Source organism: Nicotiana tabacum, chromosome 8 (genome assembly GCF_000715075.1).
Source record: "Nicotiana tabacum cultivar K326 chromosome 8, ASM71507v2, whole genome shotgun sequence".
Classification (NCBI taxonomy): Eukaryota; Viridiplantae; Streptophyta; class Magnoliopsida; order Solanales; family Solanaceae; genus Nicotiana; species Nicotiana tabacum.
Genome location: NC_134087.1, coordinates 139,576,358 through 139,600,168, shown reverse-complemented (window position 1 = coordinate 139,600,168; position 23,811 = coordinate 139,576,358). Strand labels below are relative to the sequence as shown.

At 38.1% G+C, this 23,811-nt stretch overlaps 1 protein-coding gene and 1 long non-coding RNA gene across 2 annotated transcripts; one reads left to right on the top strand and one right to left on the bottom strand.

Moving 5' to 3' along the window:
• The first annotated feature begins 11,491 nt into the window (after window positions 1-11,491).
• Window positions 11,492-13,602, top strand: LOC107799180 (uncharacterized). The gene is made up of 2 exons (XR_001651080.2): window positions 11,492-11,863; window positions 13,402-13,602. It is a non-coding gene; the product is annotated as an uncharacterized LOC107799180 (long non-coding RNA).
• A 3,065-nt stretch (window positions 13,603-16,667) lies between these two features.
• On the bottom strand, window positions 16,668-22,205 carry LOC107799185 (uncharacterized). The gene is made up of 8 exons (XM_016622275.2): window positions 21,915-22,205; window positions 20,170-21,427; window positions 19,987-20,077; window positions 19,714-19,871; window positions 19,563-19,614; window positions 18,981-19,060; window positions 18,791-18,884; window positions 16,668-18,525 (listed from the first exon to the last, which is right to left on the bottom strand). The coding sequence occupies exons 2-8, from the start codon at window positions 21,328-21,330 to the stop codon at window positions 17,993-17,995; spliced, it is 2,169 nt and encodes a 722-aa protein (XP_016477761.2). The 5' UTR covers window positions 21,331-21,427; window positions 21,915-22,205; the 3' UTR covers window positions 16,668-17,992.
• Window positions 22,206-23,811: the final 1,606 nt, after the last annotated feature.

The window sequence follows — 23,811 nt, the reverse complement described above, 5'->3', positions numbered from 1 at the left end:
GATTGTTTATACTAACCATGCAACACTTAGATACTTGATAGCAAAGAAGGAGTCAAAGCCACGCTTGATACATTGGGTTCTTTTGCTACAAGAATTGGATTTGAAAATCCGCGATAGGAAAGGAACGGAGAACCAAGTGGTAGATCACCTTTCAAGGTTAGAGGGAGCTGAAAAGAAAGTAGAGGTTGAAGATGTAACAGAGACATTTCCGGATGAACAATTACCAGTAGTGGCAATAGAGGAGACGCCTTGGTTACTGATATTGCTAATTATTTGGCAAGAGGTATTGTACCTTATGAACTCTCTTCGATTCAAAAGAAAAAGTTCTTGCGTGATTGTCGGTCTTATTACTCGGATGAACCTTTACTTTTTAAAATATGTGTAGATAACATGATCCGGAGGTGTATCCCCAAGAAAGATCAATCTTCTATTTTGCAGGCTTGCCACGCTTCACCATATGGTGGGTACTTTGAAGGAATTCGAACATCTTCGAAGGTGTTGGAGTCGGGTTTGTATTGGGTGACTCTATTCAAGGATGCCCATGCCTGGGTGAAAAGTTGTGATGAGTGCCAAAGAACTGGCAACATATCTCGCCGTCATGAGATGCCAATGACTACAATTCAAGAGGTGGAAGTATTTGACATGTGGGGGATTGATTTTATGGGACTATTTGTCAGCTCGTATGGTAACAAGTACATGTTGGTAGTAGTTGACTATGTCTCCAAATGGGTTGAAGTTGTGGCTCTTCCAACAAATGATGCCAAAGGAGTGATAGGATTTCTAAGAAAAAATATTTTCACACGTTTTGGCATTCCGAGAGCTATAATCAGTGATGGTGGAACCCATTTTTGCAATAGAGCGTTCACAAGGCTATTAGAAAAGTATGGAGTTCGCCATAAGGTTTCCATACCTTACCACCCGCAAACAAGCGGGCAAGTGGAAATGTCCAACAGGGAAATCAAAAGTGTCCTGACCAAGACAATGAATGCGACTCAGACTGATTGGGCAAGGAAGTTGGATGATGCATTATGGGCGTACCGCACAGCATTTAAAACTCCAATTGGTATGTCTCCGTACAAGTTAGTATTTGGAAAAGCATGCCATCTTCCAGTGGAGCTTGAGCATAAAACCTTATGGGTACTGTGACAATTGAATTTGGATATAGAAATCGCAGGCACAAGTAGAGTTACAGAGTTATATGAACTCGACGAATTTCGGTTCCAAGCATTCGAGAGTGCAAGATTGTACAAACAAAGGATGAAGATGATGCATGATAAGCACACTCTAGATTGGAACTTCAAACCCGAAGATCTAGTGTTGTATACAACTCGAGATTAAGATTGTTTCCGGGTAAGCTGAAATCTAGATGATCAGGACCTTTTAGAATTGTGCAAGTGTTCCCAAATGGAGCAGTAGAAATTGATTCTGAAGATGGAACGAATAGGTTTAAAGTAAATGGGCAAAGGTTAAAACACTACCTTGGAATGATTGAAGAAAAAAGGGAGAAAGATGTGATGTACTTGGAAGAGCCCCAATATGTGAGCGAAGTGTAATCCTGTAATCCTGAAAGCATGCATCGTGCCGTGACGTTAAGCGCGCTTCCTGGGAGGCAATCCATGGTCTTGTTATAAGTCATCGTGCCGCAACGTTAAATTAAGCGCTTGTTGGGAGGCAACCCAAAGTTCATGATTTCTTTCATTTTTCTCTTTGATTTTGATTTTAATTTTTGGGGTGTATGACATGTTTGTGAGTGTTGCAGGTATAAAAAAAGTGCAAGGAAGCATCGCTCAAAAGAAAGAAAACAAACCGTGACTGAGTGTGCTAGGTCTAGCGCATTGCACGAATGTTTGGCGCGCTAACAGTGGTACCAACTTCACAAAACAGTGAAGTACAGAGAATTGCACTGGACCTGGCACGCTCCCAAGTAAGTTACATTAATAAAATTTTAAAAAGAGGAAAAAAGGAAATTAGTATAACCCAACTCCCCGCCTCTCTTTCTCACTTAAACCCCACGACCCTTTCCCCCTCACGCCTTTCTCTCTCTGTCTCTCACGATCATCTCCCCCCACTGCCCGCTCCTCTTTTCACCAGCAAAAACTCCCACCGCTCCTTGTCGGCTAGCAGGTAAAAATGTTCCCCTCCCTATAATTTTTTTTCTTCTCCCTCTCTTTATTCTCCTTCCCATGTTCCATCCCTCTTAGGTTAATTTTATTTTTCTCTAGTCTTCTTTTCTCTTTGTTTTTCTTTGTTTTTTATTGTTGTTGTATTTCGAATGGGGGGGGGGGGATTCTAGCTTGCAATTGGTTGATTGTTGCTCATAGTGAGGTGGTTAACTATAATTTCCACCACCTCACTATAATTGGGAGGGTTTTCAACTACAATTTGAATCACAAATAGCTTAGGAAGAGTAGGCACCTCACATGTTTGATGAATTTCCCAAATGAATTGTTATGATAGGTTTAGCGAAGTCTGAGTAGCGAACATAATTGTAATGGTGGCATCAGTATATTTTGAGTGTAGGGTGGCCATTTGGAGGTCATTGGAATTACATTCTATTCGTCTTGAGCGAATGTACAACCACAACCGACTTATGCACAAGTCGTGCGCGACTCGTGCATCACTGTTGCCCACTTGCTTTCCAATTGTGATAACTAATCTTTAAATAGATTCTAGTGCTTTCTAGTAGTGGTTCGTGACTCATCTTGCAAGTGTATGTTCAGGCGTGCAGTATGAGGTGCGATGCGAGCTACTTTGCTTTGAATTTGCAAGCCTAGATAATCTAGTTTGGTAATTATTTTGCAGGTACTATGACTACTTCTAAGAAACCTATCTGTAGCCACGGCGTAGGAGTACATGAAAAACTTATTCCAAAAAAGATGCAGAATGAGGCACACACGAAGAATGTGCATGACAGAGCTATGCCAAAGAATATTGGAGTGGTATCTGAGGCCACCACGGTGCATATGGAGCCGCCTTCCCCACCACCATTGAGGGCTCAGTGAGCACGACAATATAGGCCTAGATAGGTCTATATTCAAATTAGGGAAGGCAATTCACAACCACAACAGGCTAAGAAGCATAAGAGGATTGAGGTTCAATGAAAAGGGAAAGCAAAGAAAGTAGTTGACTTCAACTCTGAGGAGGATGATGAGTTTGAGGACGAGGTCCAGCCGCCAGTGCTCCTGTTGATAAATCTGTTTGGAATACAGACTTTGTAAGTGAACTTGCATGGCGGAAATGGGGTGCAATTAAGCAGAAGCAGGTAAATCCAAATTTGTTTGAACGCCCGTTGAACTTTGATGCTGCTAGGAGGAGTTGCCTGAATATTGTGACTGGGATTGAAAAGAGAGGTTGGACGCGGTTTGATCAAGGTCCTAAAGGTGAGGCCAACCTGACACTTGTGCGGAAATATATGCAAATTGGAATCCGAAACAAGGTGATGACATGGTTTGGGTCCGTGGACAGATGGTATATATTTCTGCATCTACTATCAATAGATACTACCGCGTTTGCCCACAGCTTGTGTCTGGGTACTTGAGGAGGGCACATAAGCCAAACACTAACCACATGCTTGCTATTCTAACTTATAACACAGGAAGAGCTAAATTTGATACCAAAAACAGGTTGATAAAGACATACTTCAACAAAGAAGCCCGATCATGGTTGAACTGGATCTGCTCGCGGCTGATGCCGGCCACTCACAAGTCTGTTGTGATTTGTCCACGAGTATTTCTTGTATATGCCTTGATGACAGGGATACCAATCAATATTGGTGTGGTCATGCGAAGTCAAATGCAAAAGACCCGCACTAACATGCAGTGGACGCTCTACTTCGCCCACATTTTAACTGCATTATGTGAGAAGTTCAAGTTAGGTAAGGCGACTGATGAGTTGAGCAAGGTCATAGAGGATCAAATCCATGACTACTGCAACGTCCGAAACCCGAATGAGAAATAGTTAAAGAAATTGGATCAGGGTGATAGAATAGAGATTATGGAGCGTGAGATCCACCAGTTGAGGTTGGATTTAGAGGCACGGGATAGTGCATTGCAGGATGCTCAGGATGTCAGAGATTGATGGATGCGAGAGCAGTTTGCCAGGCTTCTTGATGCAGTTCGTGGAATGAGACATATAAGCATGTTAGAATCCAAACGGATTTTGACGCGACCTTGATGAGTGCTATTGAAGACACCCTTACTGATGAGCAGACTGAGGTTTGCGAGGAGGTTGTGATAGAGGTTGCCCCGACTAGGGAGAGTGAGTTGATAGCGGTGGTTGACACATCTGGTGTCTCACTACAGGATCCATCAACATTGAGGACTGAAGCTCATGACCGGTCCTTGCCACCGCCAGAGTGATAATGAGGGAGTTTCTGACAGCCGCTCTACTTTTGATCTTGCTTATTTGTATTTTTGTGATATTGTGCAACTGAGGACAATGCACATTCTTGAGAGTGGGGTGGGGTGTAATATTTTGATATTTTTGGCATGTGCTTAATTGCTAGTGACACATTTTTAATAGCATGATATGGCCATAGTAATTGTATAATTGTAGTAGTTTTTTTTAAGTGGCTCAATCCCGGGTTTTCTTTAAACCACGGTTCTTTCCCGAGGATGCCATTTTCTTGAACCAGGTATTTTTAGGTAGATTTCTCAAACTTTATAATTAAATTTGTGGACTTTTCCCAACGACGGATTCCCTAGATAATTTTCTGGAGGGACTAAAGTCTAAAGAAAAATACAAAAAGATTTTTTTTTGTTTTGTCTTCTTTCGTCTCTCCCCTATTCTTTTCTTATTGAACTGATAATGGAATGGGAGAGCTTGAGTAATCTGTGTTTTTGACATGTTTTACATCGGGGCTTAGGTCCGGAGCATTTGCGTTGAGTACTTTCTTCTTAATTCTTGTGACTATATACCTTAGAGAATATATGTGACTTTATTTTGACACTTGGGCTTGTCTATTGACTATGTTGTTAATTCCTAGTGTTTGAATGATATGATGATTGTACTAGTTACTTTAACTTGAGAGTCGGGTCTGAGCCGTCCTGAGTAAGTCATGTGCATTGTGTGAGGTGAGATTTTAGTTGTACTCTATGACATCCCTTGTTAGTCTAGAACTTGCCCCGTATATGAGTCGAAGCGAAATAATTAAGTCTTGTGAGTCTAGGAAATGATATAGGCATTTCTTTGATTGACCCTTCAGCCTATATGTCTACCGCTGATAATATTATCCGTAGTCATCCCTTTTGAGCATGCAAACCTTTTTCTTTGGCACCCATATTACGAGTTAACCCCTATTTTGTTTTAAATCGTATTTTGTTCACCCATTACCTTTGAAAGCACTTGGTCGCTGAAACAGTGAAGGAAGAGATTGGGTAGCTTTTGAGTGGAACCATAAAAAGGCCGAAAAGGTACACTTGTGTTTAAAAGCCTTACTAGCCGGAAATAACAAATTAAGGAGAGTGTGAAAAAAAATAATGGCACTCCCATATCTTTATTCGGGCTAGTGAGTATCTATATGTTGATGTGCTTAATGAAAAAGGGCGTAATTGTGTATGGTTTCCTAGCAAAATATTGAGTTAGTCATGACAAGAATGTGCTTGAAAACGTGGTGTATTGAAGTGCTTAGGAGGGTTGGTCACTATTTTCATATATATATATATATATATATATATATATATATATATATATATATATATATATATATATATATATATATATATATATATAGAGAGAGATACATATATATATATATATAGTATCATACCCGTCCCTTAGCTTACATTACAACCTATAAAGTCCTACTTGATCCTAGATTTTTCAAGCTTAAATTAGTCGAGTCTTACACTATTTGAATATTTGAATTTATACTTGAGTGTGTGGACTATTTTTCTCTGTGATTTGTTGGTAAGGGAACATGATTTGCGAAGGATTGATAAAGTCCTTGGTTTTTGAGTTAGCACAAGAAGCAAGTCATAGAATGGAATATATTAGAGTCGATTTTTAAGGCTAGTATATGAGAAGAGTCATATAAAGATTTTAAATAGTTGTGGCATTGGTCTAAAAATGAGGAAAGATATCAATCACTCTTATGCTGGGTTCTAAACGTTGATATAAACCATTGTCATTGCTCTGATGCTTGAGTATGCTTTGGAGTTGTGTTACTTGCCGATGTGGTTAATTTTGAGTTGCTTGAGGACGAGCAAGAGTTTAAGTATGGGGTGGTGATAAATGACTAAAAATGCACATTTTCTAGTATAGTTTCATATCATTTTGTATGTGAGTTGTGGGAAATCACATATCTATAAACGTGAAATATACTCATTATGTTTTTATCATGTGTAGGAGTACATTTGGATGGAAGTTGGCAAGAATTAGATGATTTGATGCAAAAAGATAGAGTTGCAAGAGCTGGAAGCGTGCCACAATTGGTGCATTGCGTGAAAGTGGGCGCAAAATGGCTTAGAAAATAAATTTTTTAAAAAAACCGAAGTATGGAGGTTGGCACTGGAACTGGCAGCCGAAACAACAAAGGAAAAAAAGAAATAACTAGGAGTGTGCCAGAAGTCGCGCGTTGCACCAACTCTGGCACGCGACTCAACGTATTATTTTTGAATTAAGGGAAATCAAGGACGCCCTACATCAACCCTATTCGGTATAAATACAACTTCAAGTTGTTTTTGAAGGGTTACACAATATTTTGAGAGGCAAGAACATACAAGGAGCAAGACGGAGAATTCTTCTACGAGTTTTTCACCTTCTTCTTCTTATTTCCATTGTTGGTTAAGACTTTCTATCTTGTAATCTTGCATAGTAGTATGAGTAGCTAAACCCATCATCTAGGGTTAATGGAACCAATTGTTGGATGAAGTCTTGATTGCGTTTTGATATAATTAAGCCGTTTTTACTCTTTAATTGTTCAACTATATGTTTCTTGTGGTTAATTAAAGGGCCCTTGATTAATCATGTCTAGTTATCTTGTGTTGCTTGAGAGAGAACACTTGATTAGTTATCTTGCCTAGTTATCTTGTGTTGTTGAACAATGCCACTTTCGAGTAAGTTAAGAGATTAATTACTTGAATTTAAACGCGGGATTAGAGATAACGAATCTTTGGCGTGTTATTTATGAGCTTTACGAATTGTCAGCTAGAGTAGTTCGAGAGAATACTTTAGTAAATAATGTAATTGATCGAGAGATAATTGCGGTAAATAAGAACTCATCATCTTTAGTGAGTATTGCGGCGCGATTATAGCTAACATGTCAGGAATTAATCCGACAATTGGGGAAATCATAAACCTTAGACCCTTTTATCCGTGAATTCAACTTCATTCTTGCTCATTGATAGTTGTTATTGTCATTTTTCCTTAGTTAAATAATTTCTGTTCAAATTAAATCTTGAACTCTGAAAGTTGTTTGAGCTTATCATTAGCGATACTAAAAGTTGTATTAAATAGGTTAGTTCCATGTGGGATTCGACTCCGGACTCTTGAACCGGATTATTTTTGCAGTGACCGCTTAGTCCTTTTTATAAGGCATAGCTGGACGTGACCATGTGACACTTCATTTTATTTGCACATGATGACTGCACATGAAAACTCTAAAATTTTATTTTTTTCATTTCTTTTTCTTTTCTCTTTCTTTTTTTTCTTGTCGTTTATTCTCTTTCTTGTTTACTTCTCCCTTATTAGTTATTACTCAATTTGCCATTTTTACACACCAGCTAGCTTCTACACTTTTTTTCTGCTTCCTTTTTTTTTTCTTTTCTATCTTTTCTCAATTAATACTTTTTTTTTTATTTTCACATTTATTCCTTGCTATTACTCGCCGGAAAAGTTGATGATTCCGGCGAGAAACAAATCTTATTTTACAATTATCTTTCCTCTTTACTAATTTATTTCTTTTTTTATTTTCTTTCTATCGTTTCTTCTTTCTTTTTCATTTTTTTGCTTACAATGTTCTCACTGGAAAAAATGGTGATTCCGGTGATGACATCTTTTTGCTAAGTTATCTCCACCATTTATTGTCTCGTTCTCCACATATTTAGAAGATCATTTTTATGTTCAAAGATCCTCACAAATTTTATCTTGTCAAGTATTTTCGGGCAACCTTTTGATTTAAGAGAATTTTGCGATGGGTGATGAAGGGTGGTCGACGACGAGGAGCAGGGGTTGTAGATGTTACGGGAATAAAGGAGAAAAAGTGGTGAAGAAAAAGAAAGAGAGATAAAGAAAAAAGAAATGCAAAAGAAAATGAGTAAAATAAGATAAAAAGACAAATAAAAAGGTAATTTGAAGGAATAAATAAAAATTAAAATGAATTTGACATGTGACAAGTAAGGATTGGTGTGTGATTTGCACTTCTTTTTTTAAAATTGGACTTGGCCTGAAAAGTGGTACTTATTATACTTGTGATAAATATAAGGGAGTCATATGACCTTGCAAGTAAAGGTGACAAAATGATTAAAAGAAATCAGCTATTCACCCATATTATCTAAAAAAATGGGTTGGATAATGAACCATTTAAAAACGGGTCGAATATGGATAAAGAACCATATTATCCACTTAGAAAATGGTTAACCAAATGAATAACCAATGGATAACTAATGTATTTAACTTTTACATTTGTAAGCCTCAAATTGGAGTTCCTCAGGTTTGGAAGATTAGGAATTCTCTAGTAAGTGATCATATTTAAGAAGTCATGGATAATATGAATATTCATATTATCCGCCGAATAAACTCGTTTTTATCCATCTCAAATACAGGTCGGGGCGGATAATCTATACGTTTTCTAAATTGCCCGTTTTGACCCGCTCATATTCAATCCGACCCGCCCGTTTGCCAAAGTAGGAGGGTGTAACCGGTAAAGTATGTATTATACTAAAACTATTGAGGAAAATACTTAGACATTAGAGGCATGCGGGTTAACTTTTGCAGGTAAAAAGCAAGACGAATGAATGACAACAACCCAGTATAATCCCACAAGTGGGGTCTGGGGAGGGTAATATATACGCAGACCTTACCTCTACCCCGAGGGGCAGAGATGTTATTTCCAGGAGACCCTCGGCTCAAGAAAGCAACAAGAGAAGCTATATTAGTAATATCAATAGATTCATAATAAAATAACATAAAATCCATAACATAACATAAAATACCATAAAATAACAAAATAACAGCAATATAAGAAATATAGAAAATACGAGAAAGATGTAAAGTATACTAATAACCAACAGATAAAGCCCATCATCAGTAGCTGGTCAGTAGCATCCTAAGACTAACTCCTAACTGGCTAGTCTTACTCTAGTCCGCTGTAGAAATATTCACAATTTTCCCCTAACCTACAACCTTAATACTCGACCTCCACAATTCCCTGTTAAGGGCCATGTCTTCAGTAACCCTAAGTCGCGCCATGTACTGCCTGATCACCTCTCCCCAATACTTCTTAGGTCTCCCTCTACCTCTCCTCGTACCCACCACAGCCAGTCGCTCACACCTCCTCACCGGTGCATCAGTGTTCCTCCTCTGAATGTTCCCGAACCATCTGAGTCTTGCTTCCCGCATCTTGTCCTCCGTGGGGGGCCACACCCACCTTCTCTCGAATATCTTCATTCCTAATCTTATCCCTCCTTGTATGCCCACACATCCACCTCAACATCCTCATCTCTGCAACTTTCATCTTCTGGATGTGTGAGTTCTTAACCGGCCAACACTCGGTCCCATACAATATGACAAGTCTAACCACTGCTCTATAAAATTTACCTTTCAGTAACGATGGCACTTTCTTGTCACATAGGACTCCCGTCGCTAACCTCCACTTCATCCACCCCACCCCTATACGGTGTGTGACATTCTCGTCGATCTTCTCGATCCCCTGAATAACTGACCCAAGGTACTTGAAACTACCCCTCTTAGGGATGACTTGAGAATCAAGCCTCACTTCCACTCCCGCTTCCGTCGGCTCGGCCCCAAATTTGCACTCGAGGTATTCCGTCTTCATCCTGCTCAACCTGAAACCTTTTGACTCAAGGGCATGTCTCCAAACCTCTAGCCTCTCGCTGATGTCGCATCGTGTCTCGTCAATTAGGACTATGACATCAGCAAATAGCATGCACCATGGCACCTCCCCTTGAATATGATGCGTTTTGGCCTCTATCACCAGGGCAAATAGGAAAGGGCTGAACGCAGACCCTTGGTGCAACCCCGTAACAACCCGAAAATGCTCGGAGTCACCTCTTGCTGTCCTAATCCGAGTCTTAGCTCCATCATACATGTCCTTAATTACCCTAATGTAGGCAACCGGGACCCCTTTAGCCTCTAAGCATCTCCATAAGACCTCCTTAGGAACCCTGGCGTACGCTTTCTCTAGATCGATAAACACCATGTGGAGATCCTTCTTCTTATCCCTGTATTGTTCCACCATCCTCCTAATAAGGTGGATAGCTTCTGTGGTAGATCGCCCCGGCATGAACCCGAACTGGTTGTCTGAAATAGACACCGTCCTTCGTACTCTCATTTCTACCACTCTCTCCTAGACTTTCATGGTAAAACTTAGTAATTTGATACCCCTATAGTTGTTACAGCTCTGGATATCGCCTTTGTTCTTATACAGCGGAACCATTGTACTCCACCTCCACTCTCCAGGCATCCTATTAGTCTTGAATATAACATTAAACAACCTAGTAAGCCATTCCAAGCCTGCTCTACCCACACACCTCCAAAGTTCAACCGGAATTTCATCTGGCCCGGTAGCTCTGCCTCTTCTCATCTTACGCATTGCCTTTATGACCTCATCGACCTCAATGTCCCTACAATCATTGGTATTCCTCAATTCACCCAGTACAATATCCTGATCCCCTTCCTCATTTAGAAGTTTATGAAAGTAGGTCTACCATCTCCTCTTAATCTGGTCATCCCCCATCAAAACTTTGTCGTTATTATCTTTTATGCACCTCACTTGGTCTAGATCCCGAGCCGTCCTCTCTCTCACCTTAGCGAGTCGGAGTAACTTCTTCTCCCCGCCTTTGTTCCCTAATTCCTCATACAAACGAGCAAAAGCTGTCGTCTTAGCCTCCGTCACTGCCATCTTCGCCTCCTTCCTAGCTACCTTATATCTCGCAATGTTCGCTCTCTTCCCCTCCTCGCCAATGCTCCCTACTAACCGCAGGTAAGCCACCTTCTTCGCTTCCACTTTACCTTGGACAATTGCATTCCACCACCAGTCTCCTTTGTGGCCACCGGTGCGGCCCGAAGATATCCCTAACACCTCTCTCGCCGCCTTCCTTATATAGTCCGCCGTCATCGACCACATAGTATTTGCATCCCCACTACTTCTCCAAGCTCCCATTGCCGACAACCTTCCTTCCAACTCCTGAACGAACGAATGAATATACACAAAATTCTCTCAAGAAAGGCAATAGCCAACCACCTGTCATATTTGACCATTCTCCTCGCCTTTCTTCTTCTCTCTCTCCTCCATTTACTTTTTCTCCAAATCGAAACACACAAAGAGGAGAGACAGACACCTCTTCTCAGACTAAGGGATTCTTTTCTTTGGTCGAGTTAGGAGGACCCAAATTGACAATAATCGAATCAAAGACACTTAATTATGTCGTGCGACAAGATTGATGGGCTCGCGAGGTGGTTCGGGACGAGTGTTGCTTCGGCATTCTTTGCCTCGTTGGAGCGATGCGCGTGCGTCAATCTCACCACCTACGCATCTGATGATGAGGAAGAGGAAGAAGCTAAAGATCGCCCCTTGTTTATGAACAATTTGCCTTCTCATGTTGATCCTTGTCCTCACTCTAACATTTCTGCCTCCTCCGTCGATAATTGACTCTCCTCTCCTCTCCTCTCCTCCCCTCTCCTGGTATATTATTTTCATAATTGTACGAGCATTAATTTTGATCTGTTGCCTTTCTGGAAATTATACAATCTGTTTGGATGTATGTTTTCCGCTTCTGAATATCAAATTTAGTGTCTGTCCTTTTTCATTTTAATCAATTAGACCACTATGAATTAACTCTAAATTAGTTTAGATTCAAATGATTTGTCATAATTAGACTATTAAAAGGGCTTAGCTCGCCTAGGAAGTTCTCTCTACCTAGTGTAAGGGTAGGTCTATAAAGAACTTAATCAACTCAAGTTTGAAAAATGGTTTAAGGAACAAATGGAGTTAAAGGATTAATGGACTTGTGGTTCTAAGCTATGTTGCGCGGACTCTCCAAACTGTAGCCGCACCCGTGTCGGATCCTTCAAAAATGCATTGCTCTTGGAGGATCCGACATGTATCTGGTCACATTTTCGGAGAGTCCGAGCAACATAAGTTCTAAGTGCATCTATAGAGGAGCTATCTCTTATAGTTAGTTGGACATTGTATCTGTTAAATGGAACAAAGATTTCTTTGAAAACTAACTTGGGCTGTTAGAGAATTGGCACGGCAGGCTTGTTTCATTCTTACTGCCAAATTGCTAATGCTTCCTCGTGTGCAGAAAATATTTGTTATTTACTTCCAAATGTTCCCTTTAGGAACTGAACTCCATTCCCTGAATTATTGAACATATTATGACATTGTAACACAGGGAATTTGCACAATGTATCGTAAAAGAATCCACTTCACATAGATAATAAGTAGTGATTTATCTGATTTCTTAATTAGTTTAATTTTAAGATCATCTGTTGTAGATGGACACCGTCTTTTGTTACTTTGTTTATCACAGTACTTGGATGGCTTCCGACGACAATTGATTTATGATCTCAGAAAGAAAAAACTGAGTTGACTAGGATTGTGTAATTATTTACTCTAGCTTGCAAAGGAAGTTGCCCTTGGAGGATCTCTGGAGGGATTAATTCAATTGGTTAGATTGTGCCTGTTAGAGGAGCATTTGAAAACCATAAGTCTCAAAGTCAAGAAGCTTTTAGACGGTTGGCTTTATATGTTGAGTGCTTTGATGTGTGGTTGGAATTTCTAAATACTCCTACCAAACTTGAAGAAGATAAACAAATATTTTCTTAATATAAGTTAATACTAGCAGATGGAGCTTATGCTTGGTGAAATTCAGATATCATCTTGTCCAAATCAATCACTTAACTACTGTTTGACTTCATTTTCACACAAAAGTGAGTAGGTTCTATGAATATGGCATTTGGTTATTATTTGTCAAAGACTTGTGTAAATTTTGTTGATGGAGAATGAGACAAATCTTCTTGTCGCTGGGACATATACTATTAGATTCATGACACCAAATTAAGTTGTGCTTTCCATGTTTCCAAGTTGTCTTGATGAAGCCCACATCTCATAAAAATGAACTCCCCATCTCATAATGTTTGCTTTTTTGCCTTTGGTCATTGTCAAAATTTTGCAGCCCTATCTCTACTACGCTTATGATGCAACCTTTTTTTTTCCAGATCTGGCATCACCAACTTCATCATATTAATCCTTTGGCTCCAACGGAAATGTAATTCCGGTATTAACTGTAATATTTATTCTTTTTCTTCTTATAGACCATTTTTCCATTCAAGTGTTGTATGAGGTGTTTTTCCTTTGGTCAGTTTTGTTACAAGGTCAAACATTTAAGCACGTACAAGACACCTTTTATTGTTCCTTTACCTCGCAATTCTTCAACAAGAGTTTTGCTTGCTCTAGGAAACTAGCAAATGCCAGTAAGAGGCTGTTGTACTTCATGCTAGCAGTGCAAAATTGGCCCTCACTTGCCTTGGCAAATGGCAACCTGTTCGAGGCAATTATAAATTTGTGGTTGTAGGGTTATACTAGAGTAATATTATTTTTCATTACTCTATTTAAGCAAACTTCTTAATCAACCAGATTATTTAAAACCCCAATAGGTGACGAGTTACGCTAAATGTGTTATTGCTCACTAATTCAGGCGTTACAGCTTTTGTGGTTGTAGGGGTGTTCATGGTTCGGTTTGGATCGGTTTTTCCCTAAAAAGAAACCAAACCAAGTAAGTTGATTTTTCAAATATTAGAACCAAACCAAACCAAACCAATTAAGTCGGTTTTTTCTTGATTCGGTTTATGTCGATTTTTCGGTTTTTTCGGTTATTTTTCGATTTTTTCCTTAAATATAAGACATACACTACCAAACACATATTTTGGCGACCACATTTTTAATGTAACACTATCAAATCAACTGCCCTTTGAGAATCTATTATTTACCAAGATATATTGATGATAATTGAATCAAATAGTGATGAATAATTTAAGAACTCAATTAAAAATATATTATTTTTAACATGAAATAGATTCTTACACTTAACAAAAGAAAACTACCAGTCAAACTAGAATGTAAAGGTAAAGAACTGTACTAAAAGTGCAAACGATTAACATTTACTATAAAATTTTTGAAACTTTGTATAACAGTATACATATATATAGGTGTAATTCTAAAATTAAAATAGCTATATATATATATATATATATATATATATATATAGGTGTAATAATAAATTTAAAATAGCTACTTCTATATTCGGTTTGGTTCGGTTTTTTTTATTAAAACCAACCAAACCGAATTTGATCGGTTTTTAAATTTCAAAACCAAAACTAAACCAAACCAAAAAGTATCGTTTTTTCTGGTCGGTTTGGTTTGATTTTCGGTTTGATTCGAATTTTCGGATTTTTATGAACACCCCTAGATGTAGGTTAATAGGTTTACTTTAAACTTTGTTTATTTCCTTCTTATCGTCAAAGAATATTTGATTAAGCAAACATCTTCATGAGCCAGAACAAAATGCAATAGGTAACAAATTGTGCTAAATATGTGGTTATTACTCCATTCATTTTATCAATTTATCCATCTTCTATGCTGATTATGATTCAGAGAAAACTAGCAAGTTGTCTTTACTTGAATCGCCTTTTGATATCGAGAGGGGGGATGAGTGAACCTAGTCAAGGAAGTGAAAATGTAAGGGTACACCTTTAGCATGAATGCACGTAATTGGTTTCATGGAGAGCAATGACACACTTTAGTCCAGTTGGATAGGCCTTTCACTGCCTAATAATAGGGTGGTTGACACAAAAGGGACTTTTTGAGGGTGGTTTTAGTAGAATGTCCCAAAATTGGCGGTATTTGAAAAATGACTTCGGACCCGCACAAGCTCTTTAGGGGTTTTTTCTACCGGATTAAATTGCTCATCAAAGTTTACCGGATTATCATACTATTGCTCTTCAATATTTCTCTACCAACCTGATAGAGCTGATGCCATTATTACTCTACCTATTAAGTTGTTGACTGAAACCAGAGCGATTAAAACGAGAGCGCCCCTTTCACCGGGACAAACAACCCATTTGATCAGGGTCCCCTGGCTGACATAAAGTTTCAACATAAAAAAAAGAAATCGTCTCGTCTTTGGGAATACTTATAACTTAAGTGGGGATAATGCATACTTCTCTTCAAGTGGAAGCAATCATAGGGGGTTCGGGTCTGAGGTAAGCCTTCCTCTATCATTGGTAGGCAAAAAAGGGGTAAGCGAACTTGGCTGTGTTTGTGGTATTTTCTTTTTTATTTAGGATCTTTTTTATTTACCTTTAAGGGATCCTATTCCCCGTTTTGACTTTTTTTTAGAATCGTCTTCTTTTAAATAAGATCTTCTCCCAGAATCAAATAGGCTCGCCCTTTCCGAAAGGCAAGTATACCAAGCTTGTCCCATTAGTCCTCCGAGCAACTCCTTGGTCAGATGACCAAGATATGGGCGTTGCCCCGTGCGGCCCCTATCTTTAATCTTAAGTAAAGTGAAGTCAAATCAATGAAGTAAACAGCCCAACCACTTACTCTTATGGAAGCAGGAGCCGAAACAATGCTTTAGCGGTAGGAGCGGAATCCCCTTTTGGTTTGGAAGGTTGATATAGCAGAAATTCAAGTTTTAGACCCCTTCCTATCAGTCTCAGAAACAGGCCTTCAAACGCTTTTTTATGGCAAATGCTGAGATTCTTTAGTTCGACGACCCAGGCTTTGTCTCGGAATGCTTTTAACGGATTGTCATACTTCTTCTCTTGAGGGATTTCTCTAGTCGGTAAAGTTGATGCTATATTTTTTTCTATCTATTTGTTAAGTTGTTCATCGAAGTCTACCGGATTGGCATATTTTTTTTTGGGTTGTTTTAACAAAGTATTCTTCGAATATGCAACTTCAATTTCGATCAAACAACCTCAAATCTGCTCCAAATAATCTCAAATTTAAAACAAAGCATCCAAATACCAACACAAGCAATCCTCACTCACCAATTCAGTCAAATAACACCAAATCAAAAAGACCTATTTTGTCTTCTTCACACTTTGTAAGGGCCAACAATGGAGTTAGAGATTTTTACAGTAAATGACCAAAATCTGTGTTTGAACTAAAAGTCTAAGCACAAATTATTGACATTCAAACGATTTTAACAATAATTGATCATAAACTTTATTTTTCACCATCAACCAAGAATTTCAAGCTTTAAAAATTAAAGAACTATGGCGTTCAAATAAAAAGGGGGACATTATGCCAAGACACCATCCCTTTTTGGGGATCACGCCATGCTAGTTTCGTCTAATAATGTAGACAATTTGATTGGGCCATCCTTTGAGCCCAAAAGGAAACCCGAGGGATGACTTTGCTGACTAATAATAGGGTAGTAGCTTCAACATGCATGCAAATTGGCTCGTAGTCAGCAGAATACAGCAAGGAATAACAATTATCTCATGTTGCAAAAACTACATTGATGACACTTGGAACCAAAATTGTTGAACCTTAAAATAAGGTTCAGCTGCTATTTTTCAATTTTGCTCAGCTCTATGCATATACAAAGCATATACACTAATAACTACTGATTTCTGTACAGAATAAATCAATTAAGTCGCATATCTCACACTTCTGTGTTTTATATCAACATTGTGACACTACTAAATACAATTTTGGAGCTGTAAATTTGAAAATGACATCTATGTTAGTGTAACAATGTTACCAGCAACATTGGCCCCCAGGACTTTGGTCTAGTGGGGTAAGAAAGCAGAGCATTATGTGTGGGTTAGGCGCACATCACAAATTCAAACTCAGCCGCAAACAAAAGCCTAGTATTTAAGTGGAGAATGATAAAGGGATGGACGGACCCATTATCCCTTGAATTTTGAACCATACACTAACTGGCTAAGTGAAGAAGGGTCAAGGTAGAGGAGCGGACCCCTACTATCCATCAAGTTTCGAAACCAACTAGCCTTTGAGGATTCCTCTGTTATCCAAAAATAAGACCATGTTATTACCAGCATCCTCTGTAGAATGAACCCTCCCACTTTGACTAGAAAAGGCATGCTGTTCCAAGCAGAGGTAGACCAGAGCACCAGCCACAAAGCATTCTAACTTTTTTAGCAACTCACATTAGCACTGAGATCTCATGCACGTTTAGTTGCTACAACACTCCAATTCGGCAGGAAGTGGCCCACTCACCTTCCGCACAACCAACCTATCTTCAATGGACTGACCGACCGTATGGCAGACAACAATTCAATCATTCAGAACAGCCAGCATGCCATAAAAGATGAAGTTCCCCACCATTTCTCCTTGAGAAAATTACAGCCACTAGCTCCTTCCCTGGTCTCACTTAAATAACAAAGGAAAGAGATTATGAAAGGTCCCGCAGGCACCTCATATGGATAAGCATACCATGTTGACCTCTCCTTGTGTATTCATTTCTTTACAGTGACAGTGGATAAATGGCTCTCGTAAATTAAAATTAGGCTGTTATCTCAAAAATGGGATAAGGCAAATCTGAGATATTTACCAACTAGTGGCCAGATCAGGTATATAAGCAAACTCTGATATGACTTGCTAAAACCTGAAGGGACCAGTCAAACATGATTTCTCATATGGAGCTCTCGCTGAAACAGTAAACTCTGTCAAGTAGTTCTATCACAAAGGATATTACAGAGTTTCCCTGATCCAGAAAGGAGGTGCCACAAGAGGAGATAACGTCCACTTTCTTGAAAACCCTGAAAGCAATACTTCTCAAAGTGGCGAAGGCAATCCATAATTATGAAATGACCTTATTCGCCCATCATAGCCTGCAGTAACAATAACTAAACCCCAGGCATGAGAACGGGATGAACTCTGGCAAGAAAGTTTCAGAAACTTGTAATGAGATTTACACATTGCAGAAGGCACAGACCGAGGATGTGACACAGGGAGCTTCTCTTCAGGCCAGGTTGCAGATCCCTTGGGAATTGCCTCTAAGAACAACTCTTGTCCTAAAGAGAACCAAGGAGAAGCAGGGAACGGGAAATTTGTTAAGCTTTGACTTAGTCCTTGTGAGTGACACCGGTTTTCATGGTTGACATTTTTCAAACCAGACCAAGGTATTGCAATGGTCGCATCGCCATTGAAGAACTCAAATGAACTCAATGTTCCAGGTTGAGACACAGAAGACTCTTCTGGAATGTGGAAGTTCCATAGATAGACATTAGAATCTTCAGACGCAGAGATAATATGCTTCCCATCTGAGGTGAAAGCAGCAGAGAGATGGCTTCCTGCATTTCTTAGGCCTAGAGAAGTAAAGTAGCAAGAAAGTTAGAGAAGAAGGGACAATGGAGAAACAAGTTAGAAATAAACACTCAATAGAGATATCATATGACCAACAAACTTAACTACAAAATAAATTAAGTTGACCGCAAGTCCCATGATTGCAGAAAGTCTCAATATCAACTACAAGGATTCCTTATTGACACGAAAAGAATGAGAAGCCACTCAAATGATAGGAAAATAGGCATACAAATAGGTTATTATCTAAAACTCGAGAAGGGAACATACCTCTGCACTTGCCGATCACATTGATCCCACTAAGGATTCTTACTTGGGAGTCAGCACAAGTAACAATTACTTTAGTTGGGTCTTCTGGTAGAAACTGCATAGAAGTAATGATTTATCAGCATCTTATTACATTGCTAACCAGAAAATGTAATGCAGTACGGCCAATGGTATCTGCGTGATGTATACTAACCTGAAAACCAGTAATTCTTTTGCAAAGTGACTTCTTCTTACTGCCCAATGACATCTGCTCCTCCAGTTGGATCTTGTGATCTGTGACGGTCCAAAAACATAAAAAAAAAACATTTCAACTTTGATGTAAACTCTGTATAACAGACTATCCACACATTAGCCACAAAAACATGAACCACTTCTCGGTCACTGTAAACTATATTCGCACTCTCAGATGCTAATTTATATGATGCTCATACAAACTGATATTAGGATCCGATAATTCTACTATCACAAATCCTGGAGAAAGAAAGAAAACTGAGCAATGGCGGGAATGACTGAAAAATCAAAAGACAGAAATGAAAAATGCAAAAATAGCCACTCAGCCCACTCCAAACACCCATTACAAAAGAAAAAGGGAAAGGATAACTGGGCAGTTCGTTAATAATACTAATCAAAGAATAAAGATTTCAAGTAGAAATAACATCTAGATGGTCAATCAATTGAAACAAAAGCAACAACTTGTATTAGTTCTCGAGTTCCTAACTGCAGGTGATCAATGCCAATTTTGGATCTATACCAAAGAAAAGAGGCAAAAATTTACCTATTAAACTAAAGAAGCAACACGCCCCTGCCATAGAGCCAATAATCCCACCCTGCATGAGAAGTAGATAATGTTTTTGATGAATTGCTTGAATTTAGGAATCTATAATTGAAGTTAGTAACAGGAAAGACTGTGCATATTATTAGCATACCTTCCCATCAGGACGGTACGATACAGCAGTCACAATGTCTCTTATATCTTTCCAATCCACAACTTGACATCTATTAATCGCCCAAATGCGAACTTTTCCATCTAATGAACCACTGATGAAGTAATCATCATTTACTGGATTAAATTGTATGGAAGTTACTGAAACAAAAAGAAGGAAAATACTGAGTAATGGATTTGGAACTAAAACATCAGAAGCTTAAAACTGTTGAATTGGAAAAATACAGAATGATCTCACAAAAGGCTTGGCGCATACCATAATTACTGTGTGAAAAAATTTTGAGGCATTTATCACATCCAACTTGCCACAGACGAACAGTTTTGTCTGTTGATGATGAAAGCAAATACTGCAAGGAATATATTAATCACAAAAACAAAACTTGATTAGATGCATAATTTTTTCAGAAAACTTTAATCAAGTAGAATGTCACTAACATACGTTGTTCTTTGACCATGAAACATCCAATATCTCCCCACTATGTCCTTCGAACACATGCAGCGGTTCTTCCAAAATCCGAAAGACCTTAGGAGGGAAAATAACACAGGACGATTCTGTTGTTTTCTTTAGGCCCCTCAATTTATTGATTCTCTCTTTCTCTGTCACCAAAGGAGACAGTTGGGATTGATGGTTCATCGAGAAGTACATGCAAGACGGATCCAACTCTAGAATGTCAATTTCGTTGGATCTCTCGTCTTCCACCACTTTCCATACACGCAAAATCTTATCTTCACCAGCACTGGCTAAGTATTGCCCATCAAGACTGAATTTCATAGTTAAGATTGAACCTTTATGAGCCTGGATATCTTGCTCCACAAAAAGAGCGGAGAGCTCCTTTAATCGCTTCTTGCGGTGGTGAACCTTAACCCTCTGAACTCTAGACCTTTGAACAAGGCTGGAGCTGATGTCGGCCTTCACATTGTTACCTCTCCCTTTGCCATTTACAATGCACGTCAGTGATCGCAATTTACTTAACAAACGGCTCTTGACCCGGTTCAGTTTCCTCCCAGCATATCCACTGACCTCTAATTCCCGCAGTCCAATTTGCTGAATTTTGGGGGACATATATGAGTCCTCAGGCTCACTAGACATCAACTGTCGTTCCAATTTCACAGTTTTGTGGCTATTCTCAGCCAGATTATGTGCATTGCAGTCGCTTCCACCAAGTGGATTACCATGCCGAAAAAGAAATGTTTCATTTGAATCCAACTCTTTATATGAACCCAAAACTCCAACAGGCAAATCAGAAGGAAAATCGTCTTTAAGAATTGAGGTTGGCCACATAGCCTCACTATTGTCCAAAATCCGTTCAATCTCACAAGTAGATAAATCAAAATTCCCATATACAGTCACTGGATCTTCTCCATCATTTACGTGTAAGTCCATCCAACTAAAGAATTTCCTTCGGCGCTCTGTAACAGTGGTAAGACTTGTAGTCCACACATCATAGGGGTAGCTACTGGTGACACAATTATCAGTTCTTGAGCTAGACTTGAGCACCTGGGGATGATGGTAGTTGGAACCCAAATCAGAGAAGTGACCAATGTTCTCAGAGGCATCAAAAAATACACATTTTTCATCATCATCACTGAAGCTACCCATTACACCTTTGAGTTCACCCCATCAAACTCCAACCTCAAGAAACCAACTTTTTTATAAGCTCTAGGCAATGTGCTGAATTATTGGGTCCTCATTAGACCTAAGAAACACAAAACAAAGAGAATCATAAAACACGACTACCAAGATAATAAGTAAAATAAAGCTGTACTTATTTTAACAACTAACTACAAAAAAAATAACTGTATTAGTCTAGTGGAAACAATGAAAATTGTAGTACTACTTCTTTTAACATACGATAAACAAAAAAACAAATAGATCCAGCATGGATCCCAATCCACACCCAGTAAACCTTGGTCCTTGTCTCCCCCATCCCCAAAACACAATATAACTTCACAAAGTATAATTTCAAAAAAAGGAACTTTTCTATCCTCTACTATAGCTTCTGTAGTTTCTATGTACATACAAATATCACTGTAAGTTTCCAACCAAAGGAATTAGCAAATACCCAGTAGTCATTTGCACCCAAAAATGAAAACCCACATAGCCTATTACCAGCATTAACACAAATAAATCATACAGTAGGAAATATGAAAAAAAACAACCCGACATAAAAAATTTTTGCTCACATGGCATGGGTCTGGCTTGTGTCTACAAGATTGAATGGATGAGATAAACAACTTATCTCACGCACGCACACACACACACACACAGAGTCACTCCACTCTGTCCTATGAAGAAGAACAATTTAAAAACTGAGATGGAAAATAAGTAGTAATGATTATGGAAGAAGAAGGGGGTTTAAACTGGGAAAAGAAAAGAGGAAAAATTTGCCAAGAAAGGGAAAGGGAAGTTGGATGGAAACTGAAAAATAAATAAATTCCTGGATAGACGTGAATATGGTTGGACCGATAAGTAGACATATGTGTACATGTGGTTAGTTACCGTATGCTAGATAGATGTCTATGTTGGTTTTGTAGACTTATGATATATATATATATAATGTGTGTTTGGGATTTTATGATTTCAAATGTTGCAAATGTGGTAAGTTTACTTGTTTTACAAAATGGGTGGCTCACGTACATAAGGTATTAAGTGCATGTCCCCCTCACCTAGGTTGGGGTATGATTTTTATGTTATCTTATTATTTATTACAACAGAAAGAAATTATTTAATAATTTTTATTTCCATCTAATTTTGAACATTAGTGCTCACCATTCTACTCTCACCTCTAGGATTTTATATTTTGCTTTCCTCTTTTCTTAAAAAAATATTTCACTAGGTATTTAATGAATTATATTTATAAGTTTATTTGGTTTCGATTATGGTTATTTTTAAATATGTACTCTGTTTGTTCTATTTTATCTGAACCTTTGTGGAATACGAGGGGTTAAATTGACTATATTTTATTGTGAATTTGAACATAAAAATTTTGAAATAAAATTTGCATATTTAGCAACTATATAAAAAGTAATTTACCCTTTTACCCTTCTTAAAATATAATTACCCTCTTTATTATTAAAAAGAAATCATAACTCACGCTTGATACGAACAGATGTGTTCTTTTGTAGAAATTCCTTACGGATATGAATGGATATGCTCCTTCATAATAGTTGTCTGTAACTTAAATATCCGAATCTAAATTATGATATTATACCTCCGACTATTCAATTGAACTTCCTCATCAAACCAATTTACTTTTTTGTCTTCGATTATCAGTTTTTGCTACTATTTTGAGTGTCTGCATTTTGTTCATTTCTTATAAAGAAGGCATGCAACAATGCGACTGTATTTTTACGTTTCGCGATTTACCACTTTCTCTTTTATATTGCTTCGGATCAACTTTAGTAACGATTGCGACTATATTTCATTGATTTTTATCATAATCTAACATGGGTTTTGATATCTATCAAAATCTTTGAACAACGACATCTTTGACAGAATTTAGTTTGCTAATTATTAAAAGAAAATGCTAATGTTTTCTTTATGCCATATGAAAAGATATAAGCTTTTAGTTTGTAAATTGATAATGTCGATTATGTTGTGGTGTCTGAGAGTATATCATATCGATCGAATTAGTTACCAATGATTAAAAATAAGAAATTATTCTAAAATTTTAATTTTGTACGGAGAATATATGAGAAACATGAACTTACAAATGAAAATACCGTGAGACTGGGATTACTATTATGCTAATCTTGTCGAGAGTATTTGGTCCTTGAGATAACTTTTATTACGTATGGTTGGATGGTTAAGAGCGTAGCTTTTTCACGCTTCAGAATGTTTTAAAAAAATATTTTTTGAGTGATTCTTGTATTGAATATATAGATTCTAAAAACAAAGCAGAAGTATTCGTATATTTTTTATGTCTCAAGTTTTAAATAATTGATAAGTTTTTCTTATCATTCCGAAGAAATTATTTGAAAGGGAAATATATTTATCTTATTTTTCCGAAGATGAATGTAAATTTATGAAGTATGAGTAGATGAATCAATGTATTGGATTGTGAGAAAATGATTCAAGAAT

Coding starts and splice junctions, on each gene's coding strand:
- LOC107799185 (XM_016622275.2), bottom strand. CDS start 21,330: ATGGGTAGCTTCAGTGATGATGATGAAAAATGTGTATTTTTTGATGCC. Junction 19,872..19,986: donor TTTTTCACACAGTAATTATG/GTATGCGCCAAG, acceptor TTTTTGTTTCAG/TAACTTCCATACAATTTAAT. Junction 19,061..19,562: donor TTGCTTCTTTAGTTTAATAG/GTAAATTTTTGC, acceptor GGACCGTCACAG/ATCACAAGATCCAACTGGAG.